Below are 17,131 nucleotides of genomic sequence, written 5' to 3'. Positions count from 1 at the left end.
TTGGACCTTAATTTATATGTTTAGGTGAATCTTTTACCAATAAGAAAAGAGAGAAAGAATAGTTGAAAATAATCAAACCAAAAAAATCCTCATCTTCTCATTAGATATGTTTTGCATTACTCAAGCTATCGAGCTTTTTTCTTCAAATTTCTAGTATGAATACAAACTAAACCTTTCAATTGCTAATTATCTTACAGATCTTGGTAACTAAACATGATGATTAGCACATGGGTTTTCTTTATTTTAAATGTTTTATTCTTGTTTTGATAACTAAAATCACCACCGTTTTATTCTATATTTTCAAAACCAAACATAAAGAGTTGTTATATTTTTTGGTTTTTCTCACATCTGCACGTGTGTTAGCTATTCTGAATTTTATCTTTATAATTTTATTTTCTGTTATTGCATAAATGAAAGCAGCTCCATATTGTTTTTTTTTTTTTGTACAAGAAGAAAAAGACCTGCCTTAAAATTATATAGAAACAACAAATAAGGTGTTGATAAGCTAGTAATTTATTTCTTAGCTAAAGAAATCATTAACTTCCAATAAAAATTTGATTGAATTGAAACATGGATTATTGTTGCTTGATTCATTTACTTTAGATTTTAGGGTTTTAGGGTAGATCTTTTATATATAATTCCTTGCAAATAACTATTGGTCTTGGTTCTTGTTGTTTGATTTGATAGTAAATAAGATCTTGAATATTTAGGTAGGTTTTAGTTAAAGATGTCTTAAGGTTTGTCTCTATATTATTGTTGTTGTGTTATTAATTTTTTTTTTTTTAACTATCTTAAAATGGATCCACAAACAGACTACTTTACCTTTTCTTTTGGTATAACATTAATATTTATGAGCTTGGATCAATTAATGTTACCAAATGTGCAAATATTTATAGATTGATTCAAACATATTCATTCATACGTTTTTTATATTTAAAAGTTACTTGAATGGATGTTTAAGCATGATTTTTTTGGTGTAATACTACACATTCACTCCTCTAATGCATCATATAATTAGATTCTAGTGAATAAATCTTTCATAGCAAATAATTTCATGTTTGTAGTGTAATACTATTTTAGCTGTGGTGTGGAATTTGTATTTTGGTGGACTCTTGTTGGCTTTTTTTATTCATAGAATGTTATACTTTAGTAATGCTTTATTTATTAACTCATGCTTGTAAAGTGTAGTTTCATAGTATGCTAGTAATTGAATGGAAAATACTTTTAAAGGTGAAGTAATTATTTGTATGTCATGCTTCTATTAATGCATCTCAAATATATAGGAAGAACATTTGGACAGAATTAGAGATCAAAGTTAAACAATGATTTTGAACTATTTTTATGATATAATCTACATACTACTTTTACAATTGGGTTACTTGTGGAATGTTTTGAGTTCATCAAGTCTATTTTTTCATAACTTGTCATTGTTTTTTTCTATTCTTATATATTTTTATTTATATTTGATATTTTTCTTGAGGCAAGTCAATTTTACAATTTGTATATTGTCGCAAATGTTTAATCTTTTTTTAATTACTCTAACATACTTATGTCCATAATTGTTTTTTTTTTTAATCTAGTTATCAAATAAAGCAATGGAAGATTCTGAAAGTCAGGATAAACTTTCTTGAACTAAGGAAATGTTGCATACTTTTCATGATATTTGCATCAAAGTTATTAAGATGGGAATGAGACCAAATATTTATTTTAATAAAGATGGTTAGAGATTTGTGATGACTATCTTCAAACAATAGACTAGTCATGCTTTCACCAATGCACAATTGAAGAACAAAAACGATGATGCAAAAAAAAAAAAATTGTAGGACATGGAAAAAAAATTGATTTATGAAACTGGTGTTGGTCGAAGTAGTGAATTAAAAACTATTTCGGCAACTGATGAGTAGTGGAAAGCAAAAATCCAGGTTAGTTGTTAAGAACTTTATCTTTTCACTTTTATTTATCTTATTTATGTAGTTGATGAATTCATTAAGTTTCATAAATTACATTCAATTTGTTTTATATAGAAAATTAGAGGATTAAAAAATTTTAGGCATGCTGGTATTGAGCCATCTTTTATAAAAAAATATGATTTAATATTCAGTAATGCAGTGGTTACAAGACAGTATGATTGGGCTTCCTTTTCAAAAGTGTTGTATGATAAGGATAAGGATAATAGCATGAGGAATGCTAATGATGATGATGATGATGTTAATCTAGAGAAAGAAAGTGGTGATTCAAATAAGGATGTCATTCTTAATTTTATAGATGATGTGAGTAACATGGTAGTTTGATTCAATATGGCAAACAACAATAGCACATATAGTTATGGTATAAGGAAAGCTAGACAATATTCTACCTCAAGGTGGAAAAAATACGAAGGGGTTCTAGAATAGAAACTCAATTATTTTCATATTTGGATTGACTTATTGATAGTGTTTTGACAAAGAGTGATTACATCTCTAGTTCTAAAGATAATAAAAGGTGTAACATTGAAGGGGTGATGAAAAGCTTTATTCCGTAGATGAAAATAACTTTAGTGATGACTTGCATACTTTCTCGACTTAGCTATTTTGTTTAAGGAGCAAGAGGGTGAGTGTAATAAGAGATATTTATAGAAAGTTTAACTGGCTAAAAAAGAATGTTTGATCGAAGTTTAAAGATTTAGAACTAAAGGTGTGTTTTATTCTTTTAAATTACTTATGTCATTGTGTTTTGCTTAAAAAATATGATAATTGACTACTATTTTTTAACTATGACAATGGATTTTGCTATTTGTGCAATGAATAATTATAATGTCTTTTCTATAATGATAAAATGATGTTTTTAAATGAATATTGTCGAATTGTAAAGAGTTTGTTGTATATTTAATAGATTGCTACTTTTGTTTTTGTTTAATATGCATGGTGAACCATGCCTTAATATTAAATTTTCTTTTTGTTTTAAAAATAGTTTGGATGATATATGATGTTGTTGTCTACTGAATACTTTTGATAAGAGAGCCACAGTTTGAGTGAATTATAATGATTTTATTGAACTGTGATTGTATTATGCCTTATCATTATTTTTTTTTTCTTCTAGTTATGCCTATCTTCTATTTTGTGCATTATAGTTTGAATTTTTTTTTATTATGTTATTGCAAGAGACATGTAATAGCCCTACTGTTATTATGATTATATGGATGCTTTCTAAGTTTGTAGTACAACTTGTTTACCTAACAGTCTAATGGTTACTGATATTTAACTTGTATTATTATTGTCATTGAGGAAATTTGGAAAAGACCTTTAGGTTAAAATCATAACTTTTAAAAGTTTATTGGCCAACTTTAATAACTTTAATTCAATTTGTACCGTTATGACATTTGAGAAATTTGGATGAGACCTTTAGATAAAAATAATAAATTTTGAAAGTTAGTTGGACAATTTCAATAACTAATGTTTAACATTTAAAATATGAAAAACACATGTAACTAAAAGTTAATTGTAGTACAATATTGTTTGGTCATATATATATATATGACCAAACAATATTGTACTACAATTAACTATATATATTCACTCCACTTGGTGAGTCCAAAAAAAATTTGCTACTTGAAAATGATCCAGTTATAAACATGATGATTGGAAATATAGACAAAAACAAAATGAAATGTAATCCTACAAACAAAGGTTTTCTTGTAATCTGTAATATAGAAATTTGAAACATATGATTTGTGACAAAGAAAAAGGAAAAATATGATGAATTCATAAACATTTGTGTGTGTGTAGTCAAATTATAAAATTAGAGAAAGAAATCTTGAAAAATCAAGTGGAAAATGGTACATCTATAAGAGAGAAAAAACTAAATTATAAAAGAGTTATTGGTTTATATAGATTGTATGAAAATTTAATTGATAAATACAAAGAAAATACATAGAATATAAAGAAGATATATTGATGACATTTTATTTGTCTAAGAAAGGTGAATGTTTTTAGTTTAAAGGGTCAAAGGTAACATGAAGTAAAGTATGATTGAATGCTAAATAAAAAGCAAAAATCACACCTTTTTTTCTAGTTAAACTACATTTAACTTGTGCAAGAAAGGGAAGTGAACATTAAGGCTAAAAACAAATCATAATATAACCTCATATTTTCAAGTAAAGGTTTTAAGTTTATAACATGTGATTAGAAATGAAGAAAAAGGGAAAATATAATGAATGCATAGGCATCTATTCGTGTGTATATTCAAATTATATAATTAGAGAAAGAAGGTTGGAAACATCAAATGAAAAGTGGTACATTTATGGGAAAAAAAACTAAATTATAAAAGAGTTATTGATTTATATGGATTGTAAGAAAATTAAATATGAGAATTTAATTGATAAATACAAAGAAAACATATGGGATATAAATAAGAGATTTTGATGAAATTTATTTGTCGATCAAAGGTGATATTTTTTTAGTTTGAAGAGTTAAAGCTAACATGATGAAAGGTATAATTGAATGGTAAGTAAAAGAAAAAAATTACACTTCTTTTTCTAGTTAAATTATGTTTAACTTGTACAAGAAAAGGCAAGGGAACAACAAGGCCAAAAAAAGTCATAATATAACTTAATATTTTCATGAACATAAGCATATAAAGCTAAGAGGGGAAAAAAAAAATTTGCATCATTACCATATCTAGGAGATAACAGATGAGCCATGTAAAACATGACATTTGATGCAATTTGATGATCTCTTATAATTTATTATACTCCTGATTACTAAATATTTTATGTCATCATAAATATGGACGTTGAGTGATTTAATGCTCAAAGATATTTTTTATGAGAATTGTGATAATGTAATGAATCATATTATTGATTATGTTAATAATGGTAGTTATGATGATAATGATAATAGTGATGATAATGATGACAATAATGATGATTACAATAATACTAGTGATAAGAAAGGTGAATCATTTTTTAGGAGAGAGTTTGGTTGTCGTAAACTAATATTAATTATACATGGCCAAGGCTCTCTCCATATATATATATATATATATATATATATATATATATATATATATATATATATATGATTTCATACAGCATAAATAAGGCATATCACTTGAATTTGATTATTTTTTTTCCTTTCCTTTCCTTTATTTCCTTTTTTTAAAAAAAGAAAAAAAAAGAAAAAACATTTTCAAGGGTCGAAAGGCTTGGGTATTCAGATGCTATCAGCTAAGGCATAGTTTCAACAGGGGAAGACTACCTTGTTCCAAATTAAGGCGAAACCTCACATGGGGCTAAACTTTACAAATTCTCAAAACTTAAAGTTTCTTGACATTAAATTTAGTTTCCACATTTTTATCTTAACTTTTACTTGCACTCCTCGTAACATTAACAGTTTGGCCACCTTTCACGACACAAGGAACTTACAATCAGCCCTTAAACAAAGAGCAAGAAGGAACTTTTTTTTTTTTTTTTTTTTACCAATGTTACAAGAACAATATATAACAATGATTCTTGTTGATGTCATACATTTAAAAGTTACTCAAACATGAAATTATTTCTCTAGCTAGACATCCTTTGCCTTCAAAGGAACAGTCATTAAACCTGCATCGAGGTGATCCAAAGTCGTAGACTTGTCGACGTTTTCATGGTTATATAACTTACAATAAAGTAGGTCATCATTTGAATAACAAGCTCAAACAAAAAAAGATATTCTGACATATAATTGTTTTTTAAATAATTTTTTATATTAAAATACATGTTAATAATATTTTTTTATATTTAAAAAATTATTTTTAACATCATTATATTAAAATAATTTAAAAACATTAAAAATATTATAAGCAACGGTACAGCAAACAACTGCATCAGTTGATAGAGGAGAGAAAAGGAGAACGAAAGTGATGGATGCAACCTTGAGAAACAAAGAGCGTGTTTGGCAGTGTGGTAGCGATTGCTTTTCAAATAACTTTTCGTGCTGAAATACATGTAAATGATGCTTTTTTATTTTTAAAAAATTATTTTTTATATTAGCACATCAAAACGATCTAAAAAGTACAAACCACACTTAATTTTAATAAAAAAAACATTTAAAATTTAATGAAACACAGGTTAGAACACAGAGCCAAACAGGCTCAAAAGTTGGGTCCATCCAGCGGAGTTGGGAAGACATAGTTCGATTTGTTCTGCGGACCCGCTTGCGGTTGCATCCGAGGCAGTTGTCCTACTTCAATGATTTTTGCAAATAGAGCATTTGATACCTTCATGAATTTTCGTATTGAGAATTTGACATGTTTGTCCATCAACTATTTGCTAGTCTCGCACCATAACGACATGGAATCTTTTTTATTTTGTTTAATTTGAATTGTAATACGAGTATATGCTACATGGACGACATGTATTATCGCCTCCTCTCTAGCTAATTCCACCCAACTCCTTGAAAAGTAATGTTGTTAGAAGCCGTGTAGCAGCTAGAAATTAATCAAATCTCGAGCCTTGATCAGTTTTATAAAAACATGTAGATCTCTTCTTTACCAAGTCTCTCTTGTACATTTAATATCTATTTATAAAAAATAAAAGATACAGCTACTTTAAAGCATTTTATTTAAAATAAGCTGTTTTGTTATTTGATTTTTATTTTTAATAATTGTTGTGTCTAATCTACTGATATTCTATCTATATGGGTAATTATAAGTTTATTGCACTGAGTTTTTTATGCTGTGAGGGGGGAAGGTTTTATATTAAAAAAAAAATTGCTATTTAATATTATAATTACTAAAAAACACTAACTAATATAAAAAGCTTTAAAATAAGGGACTGATATGTTAAAGGAAAGATATAATCATCCTATAATATTCTATCTAAAATAAATTATATTGCTCATTTTTTTATCCTATGTTGGTAGGAATGAAGACAGAAGTGGCTTAGATAACAAATTACAGTGAACATGTGGTTTTTGAGTTTGAATTGTAATTTCATGGATTGTAATGAGAATATAAGAGAGTAATTATTACGAATTTAAAGAAACGAAAAAAAAATGAGAAATTGAATTTATTAATTAAGGACTAAATTACAAAGTAAAAGAACTTAATTGAAATAAAATAGAAAATTTCTGGGCAGGTTAGAGATATCCCCGGTCTTTTAAGAGCTAAGAGTATTGTCTTAAAACATTTCTCGTAAATCTTCCTGCTAACAATTATTTAATTTATATACAAGAATAAGAATTTGAAATTTAAATTGAATTTTGAGAATAGATTTCAAAGATCCTGGTCTAACTGACTGGAGTGGAGAGCAATTCTTTTCAAAACAATGCAACGTCGTTTCCATGTCTTCAAAATGCCACCGTTTCCTTAACAACGTCACAGTTTTCATTGTATAAACATTTACCAGGGCACGTGTGAACCCGTTGTCGCCGTCAACGCGGTCTCCATATTTCCCAGGCTTTGTATCTATCGTCCGATCAAGCAACTCTCTCTCCATCTTGCAGCTTCCCAATACCGACAGTTCATTGTCCAAACAAGCAGCGAAGATTTTAGGGTTAAAGATCCATCTGCGTCAGAAATTCCCAGGTCCGTCACCATGTTTACCAGCAGAGGTGGATAATCCGGCCAGGCTCGGCCATGGACCGTAGCTGAATTGAAGGGCCCAGTTGCACCTTGGAAGTGCAGGCGAACACACATATTTTGTCGTTTACATGTCACGTTGGAAGGGATGAAATGATTAATAATAATGTGCTTAGAGGACTTGTAAGTTGCAAGGGCTTTTCAGATTTATTTATTGCGGGACCTATCGTGCAGAGTAACCATTTATGATTTCATTCAATACAGATTTTTAGGAAATGTTCGTGATTATTTTTAAAAATATTTTTATTTTAAATATATTAAAATAATATATTTTTTATTTTTAAAATTTATTTTTGATATGATTTTGTTAAAATAATTTAAAAATATTACAAAAAATTAATTTTAAAAAATAAAATAAAAAAACAAACTATGTGGATCTAATTAAGACCATGTTTTCTTTGCTTTAGTTAATAAGTAAAAGGGAGAATAAGGACTGTCGGTGCATACGTGTAATGCATGGGAACATCGCTGTCGCCTGATCCAGCCATCTAGCCCATGCCCTCCCTCTGCCCTCCATTTGTATCTTTACTAGGCTTTAAATAGTTGTATTAGTAGTTGATGAGTCAACTTTTTAATAAGATTTTTATTTTGTTTAGAAATCTTTTTAAAACATATGGATCTGGCTAAGAGGCCAGATCCATAAATCTAAATTTGACCGTCAGTAATATAAAATAAGGTGGATTTAGCATGCTTCCTAGATTTAAGTAATATAGGTTTTATATATTTACTAGATTTAAAATGTTTGGATTTAGTGGATAATTAAGTCTAAAGTGTACAAACTTAGCTAATTACATGTAATATCGGTCTAATGTGTTTACGATATTTAAAACACCTACATTTGATGAACAATCGAGTTTAAAATGCACGGACTTGGCTGCCAGCAAAGTTCATATAACGTGGTTCTAATGTATTTGCTAAACATAAAGCTTTTGAACTTGGTGGACAACAAAATCCACTGTGCACGGACTTGGCAGTCTACCAAATCCATGTAACGTGAGTTTGACATATTTGTCAAACCCTAAATTTCACGAACAGTTAAGTCCAAAGTGTGTGGACTTGGTAGTAACCAAGTTCAAAATACATGGAAATCAAGTCCTTATGACGTGACCCTAACTTGTTTGGCTACAATTTTATCAATTTTTAAGCTTTTATGTGTAATCCTAAGCGATTATTTATACTATAAATGGTAAATGGATGATAAAACACCATAAGATAATGATTTTTTTATGCTTATAAATGTGTATAAACTCTTTTAAAAAAACTTTCTATATTTGCTGTCTCATTAATAATATGTATATGTAAGAAGATTTTTTATCCTTGAAATTGTATTTTTATTGCTTTAAGTCATTTAATATTTTTCTAAAAAAAAACAATCCTTACCTTACCATAAAAAGATCTTCAAATCTCTCAATTAAAAATATTTTATTATAAGTATTCAAGACTTTTTTAGTAAATTGAGAGTTATCTCAATAAAAAAAAATCTAATTTCTTTTATAAATTGATTAATTTCTATTCCAAATACTAAATAATTTTTTATTCATGTTATTAGATTTTTGAACTTCAGCGGTGGTAAGTAAAATTGTCATGACTCAAGGAGCTGCAGTAGTTAACATTAAGCACTCATCCACATCCCACAGCCGACACTAGTGTCCAAAACTGGCCAGGTTAATCACGGAATTCCCAACACAATCAAGGTACGGTTTGTTTCCTACAAAGTAGGTTTTTTTTAAATTTAGATTTTGAAAACTAAATTTTAAGAAATTAAATTCATTTTTAATATTTAATAATATAATAAAAAATAAATTGTAAATACTTTTACGTAATGAAAAATGAGTTGGAAGATAATTTATTAATGTTTTATAATTTTTAATTTTATTAAATAAAAGAAACAAATTTATAAATTAAAAAGTTGAAAAATAAAATTGAAAAAAAAATTATAATTTCATAAATTATCTTAAAAAAATAAATAATAATCAAAATCATAAAAATTAAATCTAACAAATAAAAAAAATTAAAATAATAACAATTACCATTTCATAAATTATTTCAAATAAAATAAGTAACAATCAAAAGAATAAGGATCAAACTTTAATAGAGAAAAAATTTCAATTAAAAAATGATAAGAAAAAAAAAATAATAATTATATAAATATGGACCAAAGTTAATATAAAAATTAAATTCTAAGAGATGAAATTAAAATAAAAATTAAAACAAAATATATTTATTAACCAAAATGTTTGAGGATCAAATTTGATATAATCAGCAAATAATATGATATTTTTAAATTTTTCATAACTTCTAAAAAGTATTTTCTGTTTAAAATAAAAGGAAAATATTTTTCTGAAAACTAAACTAATTTTTTTTTTAACTGAAAAGTATGTAATGTTAATTAACTATGCCAAATAAATATAAAATATTTTAAAAAATAATTTATGAATCGAGGGTCGAATGTCAAATGTCATGCTGTTTGCACTTGCAATTTGTTGGGATTGCCGACTTGTGTGACCTGTGAGCTAAGAGCCATAAGGCCCCTAACCTTTCAGCAGCATCACACGCATATCCCTGTTTAACTCTTCCTGTTACTATCGTCCAAGTGCTAACATGTGGCCCAGGGACTTCGGTGGAAAATGAGTCCATCACTCGGTACAAGATGCTGTCAATGGAGGTAATCAATGGAGTAAAAGCCCCCACCGTCAGTTTTTCTACTTCGAATGACACGCTTGTGGTCAGTGCTTTCCAGTTGGAGTTGCTAATTTTGATTTTGACTTCAGTACTGTTTTTCACGTCGTTCTTTTATTGACCATCAGCCCTCCATCTAAGGAAAGAAGGGACACTCTTATTAAAGCTCCCCACTTGGCTGTCTGCTTTAAAAGCTCTCCTCTTCTCCTTCGTTCTTCACAAAATAAAGAGGAGATCCAAGAGGTTGTTGCTTTGCCTTTCATTTGTTTTTTGGGTTTTCCATTTCAGATCCAAACACGGCAACTTCGTTTCTGACAACCCGCTTCTAATCTCTGCTTCTTGCAAAACAGAAATTCAAGATTTATACAATGTTGTGTTAGAAAAATACATGATCAAATCCTTGACAGGATCCGGCATTTTCTTGTAAGTTAATCATTTCCTCACTTTCTGAATGTGGGCTTTAAGCTGAGCGCTGATCTTACCTCTTATGTCCCTGATAATTTAGTTCTAGATAATGACGCGTTTCTATGTGATAATGGCGTGTTTCTATGTGTGTGGTAGATGCGTTGCTTGTCTGCTTTTTACTATGGCATGTATCAGGACTTGTAATCAATCGAGTGCTTGAGAGTTGAGATTGTTTAGTCGTTTCATTCTTCTTCATTTAATACTTTTAAGTTTGTTATTGAGCTTCTATTGCAAAAAGAGTTTTTTTTCCTACTTAAACTAATGGAGTGGATCTAGTTCTCTTTCTGTAACCAGCACCAAAAAAATAAAAAAGTTTCTTAAAAGTTCTGATCTATTTGTGATTTGTGACTTTTTAGCTGTTTAAATCAGTCATTAGTAATAGGTGGTTTAATGTATCTCTAGTTTTTGGAAAATTAGATTAAAGAGATGCGTGAAAAGGATAAAAGAATACTCTCGCTGTACTGTACCTATCTCCCTCCCTCACGCACGAAACAGTTCTTTATTATAGTAGTATGCAAGCAGACAAGGTGTTTCAAATAAAATCCTCGCCGAAGAAAAGGAATATAAAAAGAGAACGAAACTAAAGATGTAATTCGAGTCCAGAAAGGATGACTTTTTTTCCAAAATTTAAGTTTAAAGGGAAAGTGGACTTGAGTCCTGGAACATAATTTATAAGAGAAGAAAAGCAGACCACCCTGAAATTAAGGTAGTAAGGTGCTTGATCATAAGATATCAAAATAGATAAAAAGGATTGTCAAAAAGGGAGCACATAGCCAATTGTTGTGCAGGTTTCATACTTTATCTTTCTTTTCCCTAACCGTTACCCATTAGTGTTTTCGTGATAAGGTTAATTTTAATTTAAGGCGTTGGGGTTTGTAGTGCAGCTGATTTTTGTTATTTTACATTGCAGGTGTATATAACAAGCGTCATAATATTAAAGCAGGCATGGCTATGGGAAAATATTCCCGTGTTGATGGGAAGAAGTCGTCCAACTATTGTTCTACAATCACTGTGGTTGTGTTTGTTGCTTTGTGTTTAGTTGGGGCTTGGATGTTTATGTCATCATCTGCTTCAGTTCAAAATTCAGACTCGTCTTCCCAAGAGAAAGTGAATGATGTGAAACGAGTGGCTGGTGAAAATAATTCTAAGCAATTTGAAGACAGTCCTGGTGATTTACCGGATGATGCAACCAAAGAAGATGGGAACACTGTTGATTCTCAAAGTGATAGCCAATCTGATGTCCATGAAGACCAAAATGTGACTGAAAAAGAGAGTGAAGGTACAGTTGAGGATAACAAGGATGAGAAGACTGAGTCTAGGAATATGGTTGAAGAAAACCAGGATGAGAAGACTGAGTCTAAGAATATGGTTGAAGAAAACCAGGATGAGAAAACTGAATCTCAAGAGGAACCAAAGACAGAGACTGAAAAGGATGGAAAAACAGAGGATAGAGAGTCAAATTCAGGAGATGGAGAATCAAATTTAGAAGCTGGAGAGATGCCAGCTGAAGGTGATGAAACAAATAAAAGTGAGCAAACAGAATCAGAGGAGAGCTCAGGTGAAAATAAATCCGAGTTAGACGAGGGGGAGAAAAACTCGGACTCAGGAGGGAGTGCAGATGAAAATAACCAGGAAGGTGCTACTGAGAATAACGTGGATAGTCAAGAGAATGATCAAACTTCCATTGAGATTTTACCTGCCGGTGCACAATCAGAACTTCTAAATGAAACCAATACTCAAAATGGGGCTTGGTCAACTCAAGTGGTGGAATCACAGAAAGAGAAGATATCACAACAATCTTCAATATCTAAGGATCAAAATGGTCATGCATGGAAACTTTGTAATGTCACTGCTGGACCAGATTACGTCCCTTGCCTTGATAATTGGTATGTTATAAGAAGGCTTTCAAGCACAAAGCACTATGAACATCGAGAGAGGCACTGCCCTCAAGAAGCCCCCACTTGTCTGGTATCCATACCTGAAGGATATCGACGCTCAATTAAGTGGCCTAAAAGCAAGGATAAGGTAAACACTGATCCACTTGATTGATGAAAAAACTTTCGTGTTTACTTCGGCTGAAATTTTTATTTCGGCTCACATTGCAGATATGGTACTATAATGTTCCCCACACCAAGCTCGCTGAGGTTAAGGGACATCAGAATTGGGTTAAAGTTACTGGTGAATATCTGACTTTTCCTGGTGGCGGAACTCAGTTCAAGCACGGTGCTCTTCATTATATTGATTTCATCCAGGATGTGAGTTTCTTTATTGCACTTGTTATCTGCAGTTCTTGTCCTTTATTTTGTACAAACACTAAGTCAACAGGTTGAGCATGAGACACTGATTTAACTGATCTAGGTTGTGTGTAAATATGATTGTGTATGCTGAAGAGTATAATGCGATCAATTTTTTCTATGAATGATGCAGTCACATCCTGATATTGCATGGGGAAAAAGAACCAGAGTGATATTGGATGTTGGGTGTGGGGTGGCAAGCTTTGGAGGTTATCTTTTTGAAAGAGATGTTCTTGCAATGTCATTTGCTCCCAAGGATGAACATGAAGCTCAGGTTCAATTTGCACTTGAAAGGGGAATCCCTGCAATGTTGGCTGTTATGGGCACCAAGAGATTACCCCTTCCTAGTTCTGTTTTTGATGTTGTTCACTGCGCGCGCTGTAGGGTTCCTTGGCATGTTGAAGGTGATGTTTGTGTCTATTCTACTCAAGTAAAAATTTCTGTCTTCTTGTTTTTCTTGTTTCAGAGATATATTTTGAGTCCTTGCAGGTGGTAAACTTCTTTTGGAGCTGAATCGAGTTTTGCGACCTGGTGGTTACTTTGTCTGGTCTGCCACCCCAGTTTATCAAAAGCTTCCAGAAGATGTGGGCATTTGGAAAGGTAGATATTTTCTAACATTTGCATTCCTTTCTAGAGGATACTATATGGCTTGCCTTGATATAACCTTTTCTTTTTTTGATGGCAGCCATGTCCAAACTAACAAAGTCAATGTGCTGGGATCTGGTGGTGATTAAAAAGGACAAACTAAATGGTGTTGGTGCTGCAATATTTAGAAAGCCAACTTCCAATGACTGTTATAATGATAGACCCCAAAATAAGCCTCCACTGTGCAAAGAATCTGATGATCCAAATGCAGCATGGTACATTCTTTTTTGTCCCATGGTTTTAGAATTGCCTCTTTCTTCTTCCACAAGTACTCATCCTGATTTTTCATAATAACTTGCATAGATAATTGAAGTGATGCAAACATGCTGCCACCTTTGTTATAAGCTTTGAATTGAGGAAACTTGAAATTACTATAATTATGGATGTTTGTCTTCAGGAATGTCCCACTTGAGGCATGCATGCATAAAGTGCCTGAAGATGCATCAGTGCGCGGGTCTCGTTGGCCTGAGCAATGGCCACAAAGGCTGGAGAAACCACCATACTGGCTGAATTCTCAGGTTGGAGTTTATGGTAAAGCTGCGCCAGAGGATTTTACTGCTGACTATGGCCATTGGAAAAATGTTGTTTCCCAATCTTATTTGAATGGAATGGGAATCAACTGGTCTTCTGTGAGAAATATCATGGACATGAGAGCTGTATACGGAGGGTAAGCAATTTGACAATTTTATCTTATGCTAGTTATTTAAGTAGACTTTTGTATGTTATGTATGGTAAAGACACTGTGTTTCTCTTGTCTGTTTGTTATCCTGTCGAAAGTATGTTTTATATATATATATATATATATCTGATTGGGGTATAGACTTGAGCTACATTTCTTTGATTTGTTCTGTTGGTTAAAGGAGTGGATCATGTCTTTTGGTTTATCCCTGTGCGTTGATGGGATTGCATGTTATTCGTCTTTAGTGATTGATGGGGATTTCCCCAAGTAGGTCACTGTCATTGTTAATATGTTTTCCATTTTGCATGGTAAGACACATATAGTAGTTTCTTACACTTTTCTGTAATTGTGTTAGGTTCGCTGCGGCACTGAAAGATTTGAAAGTGTGGGTTATGAATGTAGTCCCAATTGACTCTGCAGACACGCTTCCAATAATTTACGAGCGTGGTTTATTTGGAATGTATCATGATTGGTGCGAATCATTCAACACCTATCCTAGAACTTACGATCTTCTCCATGCTGATCATCTCTTTTCCAGTCTCACAAAGAGGTTTGTTCATAACATCGCCGTGTTCTAAAGAAAAAAGAGCTCCCTATAATTCCTGTGACTTGATGTTCTGTTGTTTTCCTGGCCACAGGTGCAACTTAGTGGCAGTAATAGCAGAAGTTGACAGGATACTGAGGCCAGAAGGAAATCTGATCGTGCGTGACAATGTTGAAATCATTGGTGAGATTGAGAGCCTGGCCAAATCTCTGAACTGGGATATCCGGATGATTTACTCAAAAGACAATGAGGGACTGCTTTGTGTTCACAAGACAATGTGGCGTCCTACAGAGCCAGAAACAATAACGTCAGCCATTATATAAATCTGAAGCTTCAGCTTGTACCTTCCATTTGAGGGTGCCTAGCTGCTTGTGTTGATGTCGTCCAGGTATTTTTCTGCCATCTTTAGGCATTCGAGGGTTAGTATCAATTAGCTGTATTTCTCCACGAGCAATTGTAAAATTATAGTTAATTAGTTTGTTATTCTTAAAATTCTCCTCGTGATCGTTAATGTTGTTTTAATCATCCCTCGCTAATTCTTTTGCTAAGGATGTTGGCTGTATACTTGTCATGGATATTTTTTTCCAAATCAATCAAATTGCTTAATGGTAGATGCTTGTTGTACCCTATGAATTTGTACAAGAGGACTCCTCCTTTTGCTTTATTGCTTTATTAATAATGCTGTAGGTGCTCCTTTTTTCCAGCTAATGTTGCTGTTTAAGATTTTTTGGAAAATCTCAAATTAGTCCTCAAACTATTTTGTGGATTTTAATTGAGATGTAAAAGATTGTTTTCTCAATCAAACCCTAAAAAATTCTCAGTTCTATTTTCTACGATTATCACAAATTTATTACCAGAAACTTCCAACTCCCTGTATAATCATTCTTTGTCTACGAATGGTTACTATATATCCTTTAAATGATGTTGCTCTGAGTTAAAAGAGTTCCAAACAAGATATTACAATTGATTCTACAATTGAAGCTGGCATTGTTGATTCAGTAATGTTGTACCAGATATCAATGGAACCATTGCATAAGTAAAGGAACCAAGGTCTTATTAAAGTTCTAAACGTGTACTTAAGCAAATTATAAAAAAATGATATAAAGATAAAATGATTACTCACTAAAAAGAATCTGCATATCATTTTACCAAGGCATTTTAGTAAGGCATTGTCCTAACATAGCTTTAGTGCAAGTAGAAGATTATTAGTGAATATATCAAACAACTCATTGGTTGGTTACATATAACATTGGTTTTATTTATGTAAAATATATTTATTATTAATAAATGATTTATTTATCTTTAATAATTATTTATAATTGATTTAATGAATCTAATATTTATTTAATAAATATAGAGTAAAGATAAAATCCATTGAAAAAAAATACTTTGTAAATGAAATTATAAAGTTATTATAATTATAAGATTCCTATTGTATCAATACATTGTCCCTAAATGTTTCCGGTCAATGTTTTATTAAGACTGTATATTAATTAGAGTTGTTGAGACCAATACATATCATGTTTTTTTTCCTTTTATCAAAGGAAATAATAGCTCTCACAAACTAAGGTACACGAGATACTTGGAACTAATATGTAGATGCTTGTTAGATAAAATATGCACAAAACTAACTCGTACGAGAATTTCATATGAATAGATCACCAATATCCATGAAAAAGCTCACATGATAGTGTGTAAATGATCTTTAGACTTGAGATCACTACATTATTTTATATAGGGATTGTTATGCTTTGGTTTTGACAACACGATGTTCTAATCAAGGGTAATATATGGGTAGATATTGTGTATAACATAAACTATATGAAAATTTTTAAGTAATCAAGTGATGATCTATCACCTTAGGTGAAGTAGAAAAAAATATTTCATTCATTTTCAAATATATTGATTGAGAAATCCATGGTTCAATGTGGAATGAGTATTAAAAAGAGTTTAAAAAAATTTTTATTCAAAAAATCAATGACTATAATGTTGAGAATTAACATGATTTAACAAAATAAATATATTCCATGATATAATATCTAAATAGAAACATTCTTGATGAAGGGATAATAATTATATTGAAAAAATAGTCACTAAAAGGTTAATTCAAACCACTTATGAATTTCTTAATATTTAGGGATCATGACAAGTTACTAGATATTGTACTTGATTTTCAAATATAAGTTAATCAAATATAAGTTAATCGATTGTTGGATTGAAAGTAAATTA

General features: G+C 30.8%; 1 protein-coding gene across 1 annotated transcript; it reads left to right on the top strand.

The window, feature by feature from the left end:
- Positions 1 to 10,404: 10,404 nt before the first annotated feature.
- LOC118029297 (probable methyltransferase PMT25) lies at positions 10,405 to 15,513 on the top strand. The gene is made up of 10 exons (XM_035033156.2): positions 10,405 to 10,518; positions 10,626 to 10,698; positions 11,651 to 12,765; positions 12,846 to 12,995; positions 13,168 to 13,438; positions 13,524 to 13,634; positions 13,720 to 13,894; positions 14,077 to 14,346; positions 14,714 to 14,908; positions 14,997 to 15,513. Exons 3-10 carry the CDS (start codon positions 11,686 to 11,688, stop codon positions 15,223 to 15,225), a joined length of 2,481 nt encoding a protein of 826 aa, XP_034889047.1. The 5' UTR covers positions 10,405 to 10,518; positions 10,626 to 10,698; positions 11,651 to 11,685; the 3' UTR covers positions 15,226 to 15,513.
- Positions 15,514 to 17,131: the final 1,618 nt, after the last annotated feature.

The sequence above is a fragment of the Populus alba genome, chromosome 5, assembly GCF_005239225.2.
Source record: "Populus alba chromosome 5, ASM523922v2, whole genome shotgun sequence".
NCBI classification, from domain to species: Eukaryota; Viridiplantae; Streptophyta; class Magnoliopsida; order Malpighiales; family Salicaceae; genus Populus; species Populus alba.
The sequence above is the reverse complement of the archived record's forward strand: the minus strand, read 5'-3'. Positions and strand labels throughout refer to the sequence as shown.

What these genes read in the sequence shown, in the direction of transcription:
- LOC118029297 (XM_035033156.2), top strand. Translation starts at nt 11,686, where the DNA reads ATGGCTATGGGAAAATATTCCCGTGTTGATGGGAAGAAGTCGTCCAAC. An exon ending in GGTTCCTTGGCATGTTGAAG is followed by an intron (nt 13,439 to 13,523) that starts GTGATGTTTGTG and finishes GAGTCCTTGCAG; the next exon opens with GTGGTAAACTTCTTTTGGAG. An exon ending in ATGAGAGCTGTATACGGAGG is followed by an intron (nt 14,347 to 14,713) that starts GTAAGCAATTTG and finishes TAATTGTGTTAG; the next exon opens with GTTCGCTGCGGCACTGAAAG.